Raw genomic sequence first — 20144 nt, 5'->3', positions numbered from 1 at the left:
GGTACATAAAGGGACCAGGAAAGTAGTCATCATTATGGCTGCAACCCGGGTGTACATTGTACAGATAAATTTGCATCACAGCAAAGCAGCCTCGGCTACTCTAGTCAGGCTGTTAGCTGGGATGCAGACTGTCATAGCAATGATCCAGGAACCATGGATAGTGGACAATGCTATTAAGGGCCTCAGTGGTTGTGGCAGAATCTATCACGCAAACACTCAGGAGAAAATTAGATCTTGCATTGTTATTAAAGGACTAGACTCTTTCTTCTGTTCACATGCTAGTGAGGGAGACCTGGCTGTGGCACAAGTGGATCTGGGCCTGGGACAAGGCGAGGAAATGAGCTTGGTTGTAGGGTCAGTTTACATGCCCTATGAATTGGCTGAACGGCCTGCTTGGCATGCCCTTCGGAGTGGGAAAAACTCTTATTAAAGATCATTTCCAGCGGGATCATGTCAGGTGTTGGGAGAAAGTTGCGACCTGCAGACAAGCGAAACTGCTTATGAGAGGGCAACTAAGAGTTAGGACCAGAAAGCTTCTGGAGTTGCACAGAGGGGATCTGAGGGTAGCAGTAGGGCTCCTTACGGGTCATACAGCTCTCAGAGCTCATCTGTTCAAGATGAAACTTGCAGAACAAGAAGACTGCAGACTGTGCGGAGGCGATAAGGAGGGCGTCATCCACATTTTATGTGAATGCCCCCTATTAGCACTCCGTCGCTATAAAATCTGGGGCCAGGCTTTCCTGAAACCAGAGGACTTACAACAAGCGGCTGTCACCAGCCTTATTAGCCTAGTGAGAAACACAGGGCTGGGGCTGTGTGACTGACCGAAACTAAGGCGGAAGTTACAAAAGATCGTATGATTTAGGTGACTCTGGGCGCTTTAAGTGACCAGCCGCACTTTTTCTATTCTATTCTATTCTAATTATTTCAACAACATGAGTAATATCTTCAAAATAAAAAATAAAAACAAATGGTTTTATAAAAATATCTATCCAGTCAACATTTTTACAAAATCGTTATAACCCAACATTTTGTTGGGTCGTTCCTGAAAGGAAAGCAAGCCATCTCACTAAAAAATACAATCCCCATAGAAAATATTAAAAAAAGAAGGGGAAAAACAAATCAAGTCTGAAATCTGAATAAATAATCGAAAGTCGATAAAAACAATGAATCTGGAGTAGAACTGTTTGTTTTCCTTCAGTTAACAATTGAAAAGATGTTCTATATTGTGAAAAAAAGAGTTGAATTGACAAGAACAACTTCCTCATGATATGAAAACAATTCTGAGCTTATTTTGAAAGAAAAAGTGAAATGTTTCAAAAAAAAACAATAACAAAAGTTTTTGTAAAAAGACTGCCCCAAGAGATAGTTTTGTTCGGTTTCTACTGGAAAACTTAAATTTGTCAAAAATAAAAATAAATGAACAAGAAAGCCAAGTCAGAAATGTCAAATACATGGGTATAGTACACGATCTGATTTCTATAAGAAAAACAGTGCTCAATAAAAAACGAATTTTTAAAAACTCCTCCATAAAATAAAAAATTAGTAAGAGCAGGACCAACGGTCTTAGCGCGGATTTTTTCTACTCACTAAAAAGACTGTAAAAAGACTGCCCCAAGAGATAGTTTTGTTCGGTTTCTACCGGAAAACTTAAATTTGTCAAAAATAAAAATAAATGAACAAGAAAGCCAAGTCAGAAATGTCAAATAAATGGGTATAGTACACGATCTGATTTCTATAAGAAAAATAGTGCTCAATAAAAAACAAGTTTTTAAAAACTTCTCCATAAAATAAAAAATCAGTAAGAGCAGGGCCAATGTTCTTAGCGCGGATTTTTTCTACTCACTGTCTATATCAATCTAACCCTTGTAATGTTGTACGGAACCACAACTCAACTCATTTTATTTCAATGACTGTTCGGGCCAATTATTTATTTTCCTTGAGTCTCTGAAATTTCGAGTTTCTCAAAATTACCTTGTGATTCCGTTCAACACTAATTATCACAGGAATTAACAATAATTACCTTTGATCGCCTTCGGGTAATTAATTAATCTGAATTGAGTCAATTGTATTTGTTCGGGCCTTATTCGATAATTATCGATTATTGAAAGTCGTTCAAGGAAACCTTTATTTTCTCACTTTATTAATTTCTAAATTTATAATGATCGGGATTCTAAACTAAATAAAGAAGTTAACAATACTATTATTCATATCATAATTTATTCCAGAGAAGAATTGCAAATCTCGAATGAATGGAGTGAATTGAACAATTAGAATTTGTGGTGGATTACGTCTAATCCCCCACCACTCTTTACACTCTCACACAACTCTATTGTAAGATTTCTTCAATAATCTGACGGAATTCACACATTCTTATAGTAGAAAAATAAGAATATTAACTGAGGTTCTAAGTTTTACCATCATTGCCTATTTGACTCAACACGCGGTGTTACATCGACCGGTTGATCTCAGGGGCCCGTCACACCCATTGTCCCATTTTGCACACGACCTGTCTCCAAAGTTAATTACCGGCCATCCTCACCGCGTATTATCACTTAATCACTCCCCTAATTTAATTACTACTCTCTCTCCAACACTCGAGTCCCCACAGTACGTAATATTTATACGGTACTTACGGAATTCGGGGAAAATCGAATGTTGAGTATTTGACTCTCCGGATTAATTACATAAATTCCCTCTCTCAGGATCTCGGCAGGCGTCCTTGATGACCTCCCAGGCAAATTCACCCTTCACGGAAAGGTGAAACTAACACTAATTCTTAACTTAAACTACGGTTGTAAGATTTTTCGTGTCCCCACGTCTGTTGGGAACCAACGCTATGCTCAGAGTGATTTAAGATGGCTGTCCTTCGTCTCTTCAGGCTGGTCCTTCTTCTCCAATTTTTCCTAATTCCCCTTTTAGCCAATCATATGCTTCCATCTGGCACGAATTTATATTGGTGAAATCCTTTCCTGTCATTTCACCTGTTGATTGGCCCGGACCTTGACCTTCACGCCGTCAACGGTCTCTCCAGTCATTAATCATGCCGAGTTTCTTCTCCGGGTTTCCTATTGGTTCGTTTCCGCCCTTCGCTACTGGTGTCCTTTTGTTACCCTCTCGTGATAACTGGGTCAGTCGATAAGGAGGGGATTTTATCGGCCTCCTCAGTAAACAACGGACAGCTCCATGGGATTGACATTTGTTGGTGTCTTTGAAATTTTTCCGGGAGTGTGACTGGTGACAGTTCCTGGTTGTCCTTATCTCTCGGTTTCTTGTCTTGGCAAGGGTCCAACTGGTTTTCTTGATCCTCTGGCTTCGGCGATGGTGTCGGACGATGTCCTCTGAGCTATCTTCTTTTTGTGGTGGTCTAACATAGATTTCGGGTAATATTGTCTAGTTTAAAGAGGGAGGAAGGTGGAGTAATCCCTACCAAGTGACGGTTACTTTTCTTTTCATGCCAGAAATCTCACAAAATACTAATTATCCATCCTTTTTAGGAACGAGGTATGNATTTAGGAACGAGGTATGTTCCTCGTAACACCCTCCATCTGCTGATCCGTGCCAAGGAAGTTGGTCCTGCCCCTACTGATTTTTTATTTTATGGAGAATTAAAAAAAAATTCTTTTTCTATTGAAAATTATTTTTTTCTCGCCACTGCACGGAAAGTTCATACTTTCCTCTCTGATGAGTGGGAGGAAAGTGAGTACTTTCCACCCGAGAGTGGAAAGTTGCTCCCAAGGGCGAGAAATCTTGACTTTCCAAATCAAAGTGCAAAACGCGAACTTTTCTTTGCAGGCGTGTTAAAAAAGCGCATGCTCACTTTCTTCCCACTCATCAGGGAAGAAAGTATGAACTTTCCGTGCAGGGGTATAAAAAAAAAATTTGTTTTTGTTTTTTTTTAAGGTTATCAATTTGTAAATAGTCGAACGCTTGAGATTTCTATCTGCTATGTTTATTCACAATGTGAATTGAGAAAAATTCAACGATGATTTAAATTTCTTTCAAAACAAGTTTTTAGCTCTATCCATCAACAAAATATCGGTATACGTTTTTGCCTGTCAATGGGTAATTTCTTTTCACTCTGTCCGTGTGAATCGAATCCATCTCAAATTGAACCGTTTATCGCAAAATAGTATATAGTGCATCAAAGGCGAAAAGTCATGTTTTTCCGCCCGAGGTGCACATGCAATTTTTTAAATTTTCTCAAGAAAATATGTTTCAGATATTAGACATTTTTTTTCATACGCCTGCAAGGGAAAGTTCGTATTTTGCTCTTTGATGAGCGGGAGGAAAGTACGAACTTTCCGTGCAGGTGTGTGAAAAAAAAAATTTCTAATATCTGAAACATATTTTCTTGAGAGAAATAAATTGTTTTCCGTCCCGGCGGGCGCAAAGCTACATTTCCCTCCCGAGTCAGATCTGATCATCAGGTCTGAAAAGGGGATTCGATATTTCAATTCCCTTTACGGGTAAACTGAAGCCGTGGGTGGTATGAGTTGAAAGTATCTATTACAAGTTGAATCCTCTCGGCGGGAACATGGGTAAGAATGTCATCGACGTAATGGTAAACAAGCAACGCGACAGAAGCCATTTGACATATTACATATGACAGCTACTCTTCACGTTTTTTGTTCTCCTATTTTCGTGTCTACCAATTTCATTGGTAGTAGGCTTCCGAATGAATCCTAATGGATGTTTTCACAAAATGAAGGCATAAAGATTACCATTTTTTGAAAATATTAAAGCCAATCCCATGCATACTCCATGACAAATATCGTTAACTATTATTATATACTTGTGTTCGATGCCGGGTCTGCGATCTGTGGAGGGAATGAGCTAGGAGCGCGATGTTTATGAATTTTCAGGAGTGTGAAAAAGGTCGAGAAATCACACGCGTGGCGTCGGTCACTTTAGACAATTTAATAAACACAAATGGTCGCTATTTACACTTATTAATGTTTAACCGAGGTGATCGCAGCGAGTCAACACAATTAAAGAGCAACTAACAATAGTTATGAGAAGAACCAAAGCGAGATTAGCAATAAACTGGTGAACACAGTCATCCAGCGATTTTCCGAAAAAATGGCAAAAAACCCGTTATTCCAGCGAAATATTAAATTTTATGATTAGTTCCCGCCTGATTAGTTACGCAGTTCCACTCTCCTTTTCACACTTTTTCATTTTGTGAAAAATGGATAAAAATTGATAAAATCTGATAAAAATTGATGAAAATTGATAAAAATTTGTAAAAATGGATAAAAACCACGAAGATGAGCTGCGGGATTTTCCAATAAGATCGGTCAAGAACTAAGAGAAAATGAGAGATAAATCCAATCACATTTTCTATTGGATCTGCTAGATTTTTCTATGTGATTTCTTCATACGTGAATAGAATCTTGATATAAAAATATTTTCTCTTCGAAAATTTCAATTACAGAGGGAATGAGAGATGATATGACGGAGACTGCCATTAGATTACAGAGCTTGTTCAATGGTAATGACTCTAGGAACAGGGGACTGGCTTCACAGATCCAAAAGGACAGATAAATTAGAGAAATGCAGGCATTGCTGGATTCACCTGACAGGTATGAATCCTGTATTAGTGTGGAAACCAGGCTTAATTAATACCTAGATACAGAGTGAATCGAAATCACTTTTCAATGACTCTCAAGCCATTGAATTTCAAATAACTAGGATGTGAGTACGAGAATTCTTGTACATCGCCAGTCAACGGTTTCTGAGGGAGGGTTATGATGAATACATCACGAGGATCCACAACGAGGTTGATATCTAGGCATTTGAAGCCGTCGCCAATGTGAATGATCTCGTCCCGATTGATGGTAAACCATGGATTTTGAACCTGATTATCTTAGTGATGTTATAAAATTATCCATTCACCAGATGATTGAATTACTGATAGAAGGATTGTTCCGAAGTAAAACAGTCCAATTGATCTCCAAAACGTTGGACTCAGCCCTTTAACGATTTCTTTCTCTTCAAAACAGTTGATAGAAATGCCTCGAAAAATCCATAAGAGATCAACATAAAATTTGCTTCTTTTTTCTGCTTACATTTTGAAGTCTTCCCAATAAAAACTTAATTCCAATCATTTCCTCCAATTAATGAATCAAAAAACGGAATAAAACATGAAAGAAAATGACAAAAAATCCAAATTAATATCTAAATCATTACTTCAGCTAATTAACCTGCCCTCTATTTCCAAAATAACAAAAAAAAAATTGAATAAAAAATTTTCAAAAATTTTTCACGCCCTCTTCATATATCTCAATTATTTCCAATAATGTAGGACAGTTTGACGTGATCGAAGTTCGTCCATTTCGATATTATGGACCAATGCTAGACAATGCAAATGCTCAGCCAAATGGAAGAGGAGAGGACGGGCAGAATGAGATGGGAATTGTTGAGAGACTCCAAAGAGGACAGAGGGTGAGACACTTGAGGGGTGCGAGAAGAACGAGAGCTGCGAGATCTCCAGCGCCTGCGAGGGTGGCGAGAGGTGGTGCGGCTGCGAGGGGTGGTGTGGCTGGGAGAGCAGCAAGGGGTGGTATGGCAGCAGGAGCTGTGAGGGGTGGTGTGGCTGGAAGAGCTGCAAGGGGTGGTGTGGCGGCAGGAGCTATGATGGGAGGTGTGGCTGGAAGAGCTGCAAAAGGTGGTATGGCTGCAGGAGCTGTGAGGGAAGGCGTGGCTGGAAGAGCTGTAAGGGGTGGTGTGGCTGCAGGAGTTGTGAGGGGAGGTGTGGCTGCAGGAGCTGTAAGAGGAGGTGTGGCTTGAAGAGCTGCGAGGGGTGGTGTAGCTGCAGGAGCAGCGAGGGGCGGTGTGGCTGGAAGAGCTGCAAGGGGTGGTGTGGCTGGAAGAGCTGCAAGGGGTGGTGTGGCTGTAAGACGAGTCACAGCTGCAGAGGTGGTCGAGGCACTGGCAGACGTGCGAGAGGTAGGGGGCTTGAGCAAGAAGGGAGGCAAGTGATTGAGCAGCCTGACGACATCGAACAAGAGCATGTCGTTCCTGTCAGAGATGAACACGTGGGGGAACCGGTCGTGGAGAATGGTCGTAGAGATGTCGCGTTCGACAGAGAATTCCCGCCAGTTAATTTTGACTTTGACAGATAATTCCCGCCTGTTAATTTTGACTTCGACAGAGAATTCCCGCCCTTTGACCAAGTCCTCGACGATGAACCTGCTCCGGCTGCGAGGGGTGGTGTGGCTGCAAGACGAGTCGTAGCTGCAAGCGGTGGTCGAGGCACTGGCAGGCGTGTGAGGGGTAGGGAGCTTGAGCGAGAGGGGAGGCAAGTGATCGAACAGCACGACGAGATCAGACAAGAACATGTAGGGGGACATGTTCGTAGAGATGTCGACTTCGACAGAGAATTTCCGCCTGTTGATTTCGACCAATTTGTCGAAAATGAAATGCCGATCCTTTTTACCTGATCAAAATAATCAAGAGGCAAGAGATCCTGCTCCGGCCGCACAGAACGGAAACCGCGTAATCTCATACTGCATTATCTGCATAGCAGCAGAGGCAAATATGGTTCTCATCCCATGTGGGCACATCTCCACCTGTGAGGCATGTACTCCACGAGCCATCGAAAATGAATGTTCAGGATGTCGTCGTATGCAAGAACATACGTAGGGGAGGGTGGGGCAAAACGGTCCTCCTTCAATTGTCAATAACTTGTGAATGACATTGTGAAAATTCCCAGTTTCAACTTCATTTTGAAGATAATTTTTCATTCTTCAAAACGAGCTCTAACTCATCCCAATCGGATTATTGAATCGGAAAATATTGACGATTGAAGGGGGGCCGTTTTGCCCCATCCTCCCCTATATCGTATACAACGCGGGTTTTGCGCCCTAATTGCCGACTCATTCAATAAATTAATTTTTTTTTTCATTTGTCTAATTTTCTATATGTGGTCGACTATTATATATCATTCTTGAGGATAATATATGATAATTATCCTTCTCTGGCTGCTGGAAGCTGTGAACCTTTCAGCAAAACGCTCATTAGACATTTTACCCTCGATTTCTCCTTTTCAAGAATATTCAGAGAGGAATATCAGAATGAATATTGAAATGTCTGGAATTTTAATTTTTCTCAGCATTATTCCGATCGATTTTTTGTACATTTTTGCAATTTCCTATAAAAAATATGTTTTTTTTTTGCTCGATTTGTTCATGTCGAACATATTGTCAGTATAATATTCAAATTGCCTTCCTTATTAATTGAAATATTTGAAGTAATTCTGTCTATAACCCCTAAACTGATGGATTCATGAAAATGTCTAAAATGAATATTTTTAGATCATAAAATTCTCTGTAATGAAGCTAAAAAAATTAAAATAGTATTTTTTTATTTATCCTTTAGGCTCATTTCAGTTAATACTGGTCTAACCCTATAGGTTTTTATTCATTCTCAAATGACCTGGCCTAACAAAATTAATAAATTAATAAATAATAATTAATTAATTGATGAATTCATAAATAAGGAATCATGGAGTTGTGGGACTATTGAATCATTTCCAAATATAACCCTCAACTGTCGTGAGTGCAGATTTAGCTGCTGTTCCAACAGTTTGTGAATGTTTTTATGAATACGGTGGAGAATTCCCGGCATCATGTGGTAGATAATTTGGAGTCATTTTGGCTGTGGAAAATTATTTTGAGTAATTTTGAAGGTAAAATAGCCTGGTGAATAGTTCAGCGGTGCATATTCCATCGTGCATGAATATTAGTGTTTAATTTGAAGAAAAACTGTGCACTATCCACGTGAATGGGCTTCTCGTGTTCTATCAATGTATGTTACATTAATCGTGTAAATAAAATAGTGGGAAAAATCATGTGTTCTCCAATGAACGTGTAACGTCATTGGGAATCTCGTGTAGAATTGTACGTGTTTATGAAAATGTGTAGCATGTGCCCGTGTTCATTCCAACTGTGCAGGTGTACGAGCCTGCCCTCAAAAGTTATCTGGGAAAAGGAGGAAGATCAAAGAACACAAATCTGTTGAGAAAGAGTCAAACTCAGATAATGCAAGGACATCGTCAAATGCAGATTTATGCCCCGAAGATGAATAATCTGTTTTCCCATGTATATCTCCATATTCAATGAAAGAAAACATCACATGTTCAAGTAAACTCGATAAAAATGATACATTTCTCAAGGCCGTCCATCTATTGGTAGCCTACCGTCTATCTTCCGGTCTCATCGTCTATCTATTGGGCTTGTGTGCTACTTCCCAGTTCCGCTATTTTAGCTCCATTTTTCCCATCAACTGATTTTTCCATTAAAAGTGATATATTTTTCTCTGCATAGCCCCCGTGTAGCATTCACATACGTAACCTATTTTAAATCCTTCAAAGAACCTCAAGTTCCCCTTAACCGTCTATCTATTGTTCAGATTCTCAGTGTAGGGTAGGGTACATCCTACCCTACATTGAGAACCTCTCAGGTTATCAATGTAGGGTACATTGCCCAGGGAGTGATAGTCTTTTTTCAATCCAATTGAATAGGTATCGATATGACGAGTAATACCAATGAGCAGCCACAATTTCAGTATCTTTGCCGCAATAATTCTCGAGTTATGGAGACAGTTCTTGACCTATGAATACACATGTACACACATACAGATATTTTTTAAAAACTTCATTTCATTCACCTTTCATGACATTTGCAGGCATTTCCACCGAAAATTAAGAAATCGAAAAACCACACAATTATAAAGCTTCCATTCGGAAACAAAAAACAGAGGAATGAAATCCAATTTCTTTAGACACCATAATTCTAGCTCCTGCATGGGCAAGTCAACACATAGGAGAACCCATTGGCAAACCAAAGTGTTGTTTGTAGTGGCGATTATTGAAAGAAAGAAAAGTGTCATTCATAACAGTTTGAACTACTTTTTTTATTTCTGAGGAAGGCATTTCAGCGGAAAGTTTATCTTGCTTTTTTTCGATAGCTTCCTCTACTAAGCCTAAGGAAACGTTACTATACAAGGAGGTGACATCGAGAGAAATCAAGATGTGATCACTGGGGATGACAATATTTTTTTACTTGGGTTTTGAACAAGCACTGTTTTTTATATTGGAAAAGTGGCCGGCGGTGAGCGGTGACGGAGCCATTGATAGACAAGAGGATTGTTCTGGATGATAGAGTCGGGTTATGAATTTTAGGGAGCAAGTATAACGGCATGTGAAAGTCCGAAATTTCCGTTGTCTCCATGACTTTACTCATTTGTTATTTAAGTTTTGAGTAGTCACATTCTCGTCTTTGGGGAGAGTTTTATAGATCAACTGGTCATTCAACATCGCGGAGCTCGCCGTTAAGGGGTCATGTTTTGTTTCGTCTCGAACGAACAGAGGAAAACTGCATTTTATTGAAATTTATTAACTTCTCGATCCACAGGGAGGATCCGGTCTTATGAGAAGATCGACATATCCAAATCGTAAGACTGGATTGTACGAATTTTTATGGAACTGATTGGTATTATTTTAAATTATTCCGTGCTGATTGTTAGGGTGGTGACGGAGGGAGAGAGTCCAACCCTCACCCTCCGTCACCACCCTCATTGACCACCCTCATGTATGATCCTCATTTTTGGACCGTTACATTTTGACTCTCGTATTGTGACCCTTATATTTTGACCCCGATCGGTTGTTCCTTATATTCTGACCCTTGTGTTTGGACTCTTATATTCTGATCAAGTCAAGTTAAATAATGTTTATTAACATAAATACGAATATTTACAAACAATAACAAATGTTTACAGTTTTTATATACAGTACTTTATGAAGTATAGCGCCAGCCCAGGGGCTTTAACATATATTTTACATGGTGATTATGAGAGGGGGTAACAAATTGAAGGTTGCGAGTGAAAAGGACATTCGGGATAGGGAAAATAATTTTTAGAAAAAAACCCTATTTCAAAAAACCCTATTTCATTATATTTTGATCATTAAATTCTGACGCTTCTACTTAGAACCGTACATTCATTGTACTTTGACCCTTATATTTTTACCCTTGTATTTAGATACTTATATTCTGTCCCTTATATTTTCACCCTTACATTTGAATATTTTGGGCTTTATATTTTGATCCTCATATTTTGGCCGTTATGCTCTGACCGTTATATTCCGACCCTTGTTTTTAAACCTTTATATTTTGATTTCTCTGTTTTGATTTTCCTTACATACTTTGCTGAAATTGGGGGTGACAAATTATGCGGCGAACCAATAACTTCTGTTCATTCGAACATTGGGAATGTGTTTACATTTGTCCCTATAATTATTGTGGAAAAAATCCGTTAAAAAATCATTGATTTTTGAAAAAATGAGAGCCGGAATCAGAAATTACGGTCAAAACGTGTCAGACACAAGAGTTAGAAGTAACCCTCAAACATCGGCTTCAAAATATGAGTGTCAAAGTATAACAGTCAGAATTTAAGAGTCAAAATTTAAGGGTTACAATGTAGGAGGTCAGAACATAAAAGTTTGACCATGAAGGTCAAACTCTAAGGGTCGAAATATGAGGTCACAGAGATCAATATATAAGAGTCCGAATATGAGGATAGAAATATAATGTCAAAATGAGGGTTAAAATGTAAGGGTTAGAATATAAAGGTCAAAATGCAAGTATTAAAACGTAAAAGTTCAGAATTTAATGGTCTAAATATCAGGATCAGAATTGCGGTTCAGAATAAGGGTAAAAATGAGGTCAGAGGTGAAGATAGAAAATAAGTGATTTAGGGCTTCTAGCATTCGTCCATTGGAATTTGTTCCAATCAACATTTGTTTGTTGTTTAGATCTGTTTTTGCAGTGATTTGTTTTATGAAATGCATGAGTAAATTAATGGTTTATTGAATTAGTAACTCAATAAACCATTAGCTTATTTTTTTCATTTATTAACTGCCGTTGGTAGATGGTACCATTTGTCAGGGGAGTACCCAAAATATACAGTTTTTACATACGGTATATGATATATACATATTTGTTTTTAACCGCTGATGATATAGTGAACAGGGTTTATTCAAACAGGAAGGAATTAATACTTGTGAAAAATTGCACACAAAAGAAAGATAATAATGATATTGATAGTAAAAGTAATACCACGAATGGAACGAACCAGTGACCGGAGGTGAAATATATCGTAGATCTAATCATTTAACATGGAGGCTCTTAGCTGAAAACATTTTTTTTAAAAACAAAAAAAAATTTGGTGTCCCTGGCATCATTACTATTGAGGAAGGCTGATAGACTAGATGAAGATTGACAGGGAGGGTCCCATAAATATTTGGGAAGATAATGGAGTCTCGGAGGTTGGGACACTGGACAATTTAGCAAGAAGTGAGAAACGTTTCAAGTTCGTAGTTATTACACAATGAGCACATCTGAGTTGGATCGAAAAAGTACAGAATACTGTCTAAAATCAGCATCCTGGAGTAAATTGACAGGGTGCGGAGTTGCATTTTAGCGCTGATGAAGGCCAACGGATCTCTAGATGGGTAGAAATTTTCGTAATTGTCCAGGGGGTTTATGTAAAGTTTAATTTGGAGGGAAATGGACCTGCAGTACCTCTCATAGTCCTCAAAACTGAGCTTGCTTCTAAGGTCGCATAGGACATCTGGAATTCTCGTTCTCCAGTACTCCGGTGTCAGGTTATCCCAAAGATCAGAGCAATCAATACCAGCAAGACGACTCTTGAGCTGAATTATCCAATTGTACTTTTCCATCGCATTATCGTACCTTTCTCCATTAGCATTAGCTAGAGCTAGAGTGTGAATCAGACAGGCTCTGGGCAGGCGCTCCTGTTTCATTTCCAGGATTTTTTGGATCCACCTTAGAGCCTGTTTCAGCAGTTCGTAGGCAATGTGGATGATATAAGTCTCAAATCGGATCGCATAACCCACACAGTTCCTCGGAAGGTGAAGGTCTTTTCAGGAAGTCCAACTGCATACTCTCCAGCTTTTCGAGGTCTCCCAGTGCCCGACATTGTAGTAGTATACAGCAGGGTGGACGACACTTTGGTAAGCTTCTTAATTCCTTCCCACGAGTCGACATCCAACTTGGAAATAAGCTTTAAGGCTGCGGAGGAAGCAGTTTTGGTTTTGGCGATTGCCACTTTCACAGCAGCTGTGCCAAGACCACAGGAGCAGAACTTGACTCCCAAGTACACGTAGTCAGAGACTATATCTACCAAGGAGCCATTCAGTCTGAAATCATGATTCGCAGCAGGCAGGGGTCCACCTTTCCTAAACACCACGACTTTAGTTTTCGTGATATTTACCTTTAGCTCGAAGGTATTGCAATACTCCTCCAGAATTTTTAGTTTGCGTTCGAGGTCCGTCAAACTACTCGCGAGGATGATCAGGTCATCAGCATAGAGCGAAAAGATGACATTATTCCTTCCGTCACAACGAAAAAAGGTCACAATGTCGGCCAAGCATAAATTGGACAAGAAAGGACTTTTCCCCTTACAACCCTCCCCCACTGACGTCCACCTGCTCCGAGGTCCCCTCCGAGGTCTTAATATGCATGGATGCTGTCATAAAGGTTTTTAACTGTCCGAATAATCTTGGAGCTGACTCCCAGACCCAAGAACTTGCTCCAGAGTTTGAACTGGGGCACAGAAAAAAAAGCTCTTCTAACATCAACAAATAGGGTGTAGACACGCCCCCTGTCAGCCTTAGACGATTCTGCAGTATCGTTTGGAAAGAGAAAATATTGTCCGTCACTCAACGCTGTCTTCTGAATCCTGTCTGCTCCTCTGGAATTAAATTGTACAGTTCTGCTCAGACATAGATCCTCTCATTTAGTATAGACGTAGAGTTTAGTGATAACATTGATGAGGGCAATTCCTCTATAATTAAGGGGATCATCCTGACTGCCCTTTTTAAAAATCATACGTAATACTATGCTCGTCCACGATGAGGGCACCTCTCCAGAATCGAAGACCTTGTTGAACAGAGATAGAAGATGTAACTTCCAGTCTTCAGCGAGGAATTTGAAGAAGCTGGCGGAGATTGCGTCAACTCCCGGGGCTTTCCCACCTTTCGCCTCCATGATGCTCTTATTTAGCTCCGTCAGAGTGATTATCTCGTCCATTGGAAGGCCTGAGGAAGCTGGGAATTCTAGCTCTCTGAGTACTCTTGGCGGGTAGGAATGGTGTAGGAAGTTGCTCCATTTGCCAAGGAAAATCACCTCCAGGAGTGGTTTCCAACCTCTAGCATCTCGAATTGTTTGCCAATAGACCCCAGAGTCTCTCACATTTGCAAACTTTTCCAGTGCTTGATTCTTGTATGCGTTTTTCTTGAGCATAATTTGTTTCTTGTCCATCTTGTTTTTTTCATCAAAGGCTACAGCCCTTTGCTTGTCAAATGCTGGTTGATAGATCTCGCCAACGAGTTTCCTCGCTTCATTCTTCACTTGAGAGCACTCTGAGTCAAACCAAGGATTTCTGGCAATTCCCAGGGGGGGAGGCTCTTCTAGTCCGATGGCTTTTAATCATTCCAGCCTCAGTAGCGGCTACCTTTATGGCATGAATTATACCATCATTCAGGGACTTAACGGTGGCTGCAGAGGGATCTCTAAGATTATTGGTCTGTTTCCCCATATTCAGTGCGTAGTTCATTGTCTTGTCAGCCTTCCATGTAACGCTCGGAGCAGGCAAAGCCGATGAGATTAAATTATTTAGATCAGAGGACTGGAACCGAGGCCTCAAAAGGGAGGGGGTTACTGGCACGGATAATATAACAGTGATCGGAAGGTGGTTAGAGCCTAACAACTCAGAAGTAACTGCAAAGTCCTCAATAACTCCAGCATGATTAGCACCGATTCATGCTAAATCGAAGGTTGTTGAAGTTCTGGAGCTCGTGAACTTTGCCGGGACTCCGTCCTGCCGTTGAGTAAAATAAATTCATTCTCCGCCATGAAATTCATCAGCAGCTCTCCTCTGGAGTCGGTATGAGAGACAAACATCTCCCGGTGTTGGCGAAGGAGAGAGCTTTGTGTTACCTCCGGTCGGAGGTCGTCCTCAAATTCGGAAACTGTGGCATTTAGGTCCCCGCCCAGGACCATGGTATCAGAAGAAAATTTTGTTTGAATTTCGTGCAGAGAGAGTTGAAGCATCTCTAACACCATGTCCAGCTGGAGATTCGGTTTGAAGTAGAATGCTCCAACGATTACATGGGGCCCTAGATCAAGCCTTACAAAGATCCACCATGGCGTGATTTTGAGAACCGTAGGCTTCAATTCACTTTTTGCTAAACATAAGAGGCCGCCACTACCTCTCCCCATTGTTTTATCTTTGAGAGCATTTGACCAAAAAGGAGTATGGTTTCTGGGAGAGAGGTATCAATTGTGGAGATTCCTTCATCAGTAATATGGTTTCTGAGAAGCGTAAGACATGCATACCGTCATTATAATCATTTAAAAAAATATCATTCGTACCGTTCGAGTTTCAGAAGATGATATTCAGTTTGAGAACGTCGGGTGATCTAAGTTTTTTGAGTTGTGGCAGTGAATCGTTCCGCTAACTGATGCAGTGTCTCCATGACGCTGGGTCCCGAGATCAGTAGATTTGTTAGGAGGTGGATTCAGAGAGAGGGATCCTAAAGAGTGGTCTCAGGACCAGTATTCATCATCTACCTGTAGCCATGTATAGCCAGTCTTAACTTTCCTTCCCCTGTCTCTGTACGACTTGGCAGTGGCTCTTATTGAGTTGAAGATTTCTTGATCTCGGGGGATGAAATCAGGGTCGATGAACACTTTCGAGTCCTTTCTACTACTCATGTTACTTTTGTTCCTAAGAATTTGGTCCCTCAATCCAGGATTACTTAGCTTAACAATGATGAATTTGTTCTTTACGCCCATCTCCCTAGCCTCTACCACAGCATCCTCAATCTGGAAGGTAGCGAAGATGAAGTCATTGATCTCTGTTCTAAGGGGCAAAGGCCCACGTTTGAGGCCCCTGATTGCAATGTCGCTAGCCCTGAGGGCCCTCTCGTGGTTGTTCAGTTGCCCTTTTAGGTCCACGATCTCCTGCATAAGAGGGCCAGCGTTACCCGAGCCCGCTAGGGTGTTTGATTCCCTTTTCTCAATCCTTTGGACAATTTGGTGGATATTTGAGTTTTGAGGCTTTCGCGGCCAATATTATTATTCATTATGCTGGCTTCCGGATGGATGCCATCATAATGAATAATTTGGTGGATAAGTAAAACCCCAGCTTCTTTCAGCTTCTCCTCCAGAACAGAGATTTTGCTAGTTAGGCTGGCGATTTGTTCGCCCACCGGAGCATCTTTCTTCTCAATGAAGGCTTTGAAATCATCCAGTTGTTTTTTCCCGAAGACATTGCCCTCTTTCATCGATTTCTCAATTGAGTCAGTCCTGGCCTTTCCAGACGTACAAAAGTCGTTTAGCTGGCGGTAGACATAACCTCACGGTCGGAGTCTTTCTTCAGCAAACTCTCCAAATCTGATTGCGGAATAGGCTCAGTGGCTGGTCGCGGCGAGAGGTTATGCAAGGGAGAGCTGGAGCCGCCCCGGCCACCCTGTAATAAGCCTGACGGAGTTAAATTATGAGTGGGCATGCTGAGAGGAAACTCAATCTGGGTGGACGGTTCACTAACTGAGCGATTTAGCCTCTTTGAGAAGGGAGAGCCAGTTAAGGAGTCAGAGTTAGATTCTGCAACTCTCGAATTCTAAGAGAATTAGAATTTAGAGAGAAAAAATTTCCGCTTCACCCAGCCGGGAATCGAACCCGGGTCTCCCAGATACGCGCCGGGCACTCTTACCGACTAAGCTACCGGGAACCACAGAAATTCACTCTCAAATTCACCTCATACACCGCCTAACCTCCTTTAGGCATTAAAGAATTCTAAGAGAATTAGAATTTAGAGAGAAAAAATTTCCGCTTCACCCAGCCGGGAATCGAACCCGGGTCTCCCAGATACGCGCCGGGCACTCTTACCGACTAAGTTACCGGGAACCACAGAAATAACCTTACTGAACCAACTGAATTTGAGTCTTCAGTTCCCTCAATACTTCGTCTTTTCCTTTTTTATCTACGAAATCAGTTAGTGTGGAAAGAGACTCACTCCTAGCCTTTCTGCGCAGTGCAAGTACAGCTGGAGGGCGTTCCCTTCTTTTAGATCTTACAGAAGTTCCAGACTTTGGGGTGGAGCTGGAGAGCAAGGGCGAGGAAGCGATCAGAGGAATGCTATCACTTATCAGAACTGTAGAGGATCCCCACGCTTCTGCTGAACGATAGTTGAGTTGGAGTCTTCGAAGGAAGCAAATTCTTCTTCCTTATCCGAAGATGAATGAAGCAGTTGCGTATTATCGAATGGAGACTCACCCAGAAAATTGGAGCAGTGCCTGTTCATGCCCTCTCAAATTGTTGGATGCATCCTCTATTTTTATTATTTATTGGGTAATTCTACTTGCATGCGTCTTGATGGCCCCGCCTCCTTCCCAGCTTTCCTGGCACGAAAAAAAGGGGAAAACAATTTTTTTGCTAAAAAAAATTGATTGTCTGCCAAATTGGTTCATTGCCAAATCGCCCCTTTAAGGTAACTGCCGAATCTTCTTTTTTCTAAAAATATATTTGAATATTTCAATAGCAGCATTTTCTGTATTAGCGCAGTACATTTTCATGTGTTTCCTCAGGAATTTTCAGGCGCTCCTTCGAAAATTTTCATGTGCTTCGGTAGGATTTTTCAGGTACTGCGCGATATTTTTTCATGACTTCCGAGATTGGTGGTTCGATTGTGAGGCAGCACCGTGTAGAAATTCAAGCGGAGATGGGGCTGACACTTCGCTAACGCGCTTGAACCACTGAAATATACTATATACTGGAAAGGGCACTGCAATGCCAGACTCGTAAACGGAAAACGAGCCACAGAGTAGATTTTGGGGGCCACCTCTCTCAATCTCTCGACGGTGCGCGTGCGCGTAACCTGCCAAACGGCTCACGGTACAAGCGAGTTGAGAAGCTTAGGTCGAGTTATGTGCGGTGAATTGATGTGGTAAAGATTTTTTTGATGCTAGAAGGATAAATAAATATTGGGGCATTCTACTTTTTCATCACAGTATTCGAGAGATCAAATAGAGATCAGTAGCTCGAAGCATGTTCTTGAATTTGAGGAATTATTTTTGTTTTTTATTTTTTCTATTTCATTAGTTTTATCGAAGTAATTCTCGATTTGAAACCCCTCCTCTAGCCTGCCTCCCCTCCTTTCTTTTCCCCTCATTGTTATTTGCGGTATCATGACCGTCTTACTCTTAGCTGTGCCCCATTCGAGCTAGGACTGCACGGGAAACGATGTAAAACCCCAGTCGCACAGCCGGCCGCTCGTGCCGTGCCCTAATATATCCATCTGTCACACTGACTAGATGAAGACACTAGGCCCCTCCACCGTACCTACCGCCCGCAATTTTTGTGCGAGCGAGGTGTTCCTAAGCGATCACCTCTCCAAGTACTAACCCAGCTCAACGCTGCTTAGCTTGGATGTCCGCCGGAGCAATACCTCACCCACCTAACCATTACGGTCGGTGAATTTGAGGAATTAATTCCTCTTGAAATAAAAGTTTATATCATTCAAATATCAACTTTCTATTTCAGGAATGATATTGGACATAACGAAATTTGAATTTCCGAATACTGAGGACGGTACTGACTCAGAGGATTTCGAATTCCAGTCAGATTAATTGAATAAAGAATGTATTAAATTGTATATTCTTATGAATTTTGTCCATGTCAATTTACTTGTAATAGAATTGTAAATACCCCATGTATCAGTATACATTGGGAAAGAATAAAATTTTCAACTGTCACACGTTATGAATTTGAATTTAAAAAAAAATTACATATGCAACCAAAAAGAACAGAATTCCAATGCTAAATTCTATACGTTATCCAAGGTAAGAAAATACTTTTGGCGCGGACGGTACGACAGAGACAGGTGGCCCCCAATTCGACCCTCTCCCTCGGCTCGCTTAGGGCGGCTCAGTGCCCTTTCCAGTATACATATAGTATATTTCAGTGGCTCGAACCGACCGCTCAGCCCCGGCTTGACTATATAACAAGCAAAAATTGAGGGGAGAGTGTTCTACATGGGAGCACCAGAATTTTTCTTAGAATTTTACTATACAAATTCCAACAATTTTCCCTCCCTGGACGGCTATCTCCAGAAGCACATATTGAATAACCTCAGGAAAAGCAAGCAAAGAAAAAACTCAACCCCGTATCGGAACGTTTCTACTGCGAGATTAATTTCTAATGTTTGAGAATTGAAAATAGCTGAAAGAATAAATGAAAAAAGGGCAATGTTAATGAATTCTTTCCTTGACAGATCGATCGATAGTGAGTCGTTGGCAACTCAACAGAGGGTTGACTTATCCACTCGGTTGATTGATCGGTGATCGAGCCGGTTGGTTGATGGCGGGTCGAGTTATTCGATCGATGGTCCATTAATGGTTAACGATTACTTGTTATCAGAACGCGATAATCAATGTTGGTCGACTAACAGTCGATTGATCGCTGATCAACTACGACTTGACTGAGTGAACAACTCAATACGTCTACCGAGGGATCCATCAGGGTTATACAAATTTCTCAAACCAAAAATAGCTATGAATTGGTGTAAATAGCTATTGGGTTTCTGTTTTGCATCACACTAACATTTCTTGTGGCCAAAATGAGAGTATGAACACCGCAAATAAGATTTATTGCTTGCACAGAAAATATTTTTGTGGATCAACTAATCTGTTCCTACGACGAGCCTTCCTCATTTCTCATTTCTCATTTCACGGCTATGCGTTTATGATTATTTATTAATTGTGAATTACCCTTGGAATTTCTTCATAGTCAACAGGTGAACAGACTCCACTGAGAGCCAAGCAATAACGTGGTGGATCTGTTGATTGACGAACAATAATTGGGCCTTTAGTTCTTGGTAACTCTGTTGCTGTTTTTGCCATGTATCTGGATGTGAAAGGACGAGCGTCTGGTTGATCCAAAGGGGCTTCTAGTTGTGTGTCCATGTACGATGAGACTAGATGCATGACAATCTGGTACAAAAAAATTAACGATTATAAAACTTGGAGGAATGAACTACTTTCTTGTGCCCCCCCCCCC

General features: G+C 40.9%; 1 protein-coding gene across 1 annotated transcript in view; it reads right to left on the bottom strand.

Moving 5' to 3' along the window:
- LOC107042701 (transmembrane protein 209) overlaps positions 1-20144 on the bottom strand; it is a 462551-nt gene that overhangs the window by 72995 nt on the left and 369412 nt on the right. The window contains exon 5 of the mRNA XM_015263853.2: positions 19856-20077. Within this exon, the coding sequence (XP_015119339.1) occupies positions 19856-20077 (222 nt within the window). The remainder of the gene's footprint in view (positions 1-19855; positions 20078-20144) is intronic.

Source organism: Diachasma alloeum, unplaced genomic scaffold, assembly GCF_001412515.2.
Source record: "Diachasma alloeum isolate Michigan unplaced genomic scaffold, Dall2.0 Dall_scaffold_00510, whole genome shotgun sequence".
Taxonomy (NCBI): Eukaryota; Metazoa; Arthropoda; class Insecta; order Hymenoptera; family Braconidae; genus Diachasma; species Diachasma alloeum.
The sequence above is the reverse complement of the archived record's forward strand: the minus strand, read 5'-3'. Positions and strand labels throughout refer to the sequence as shown.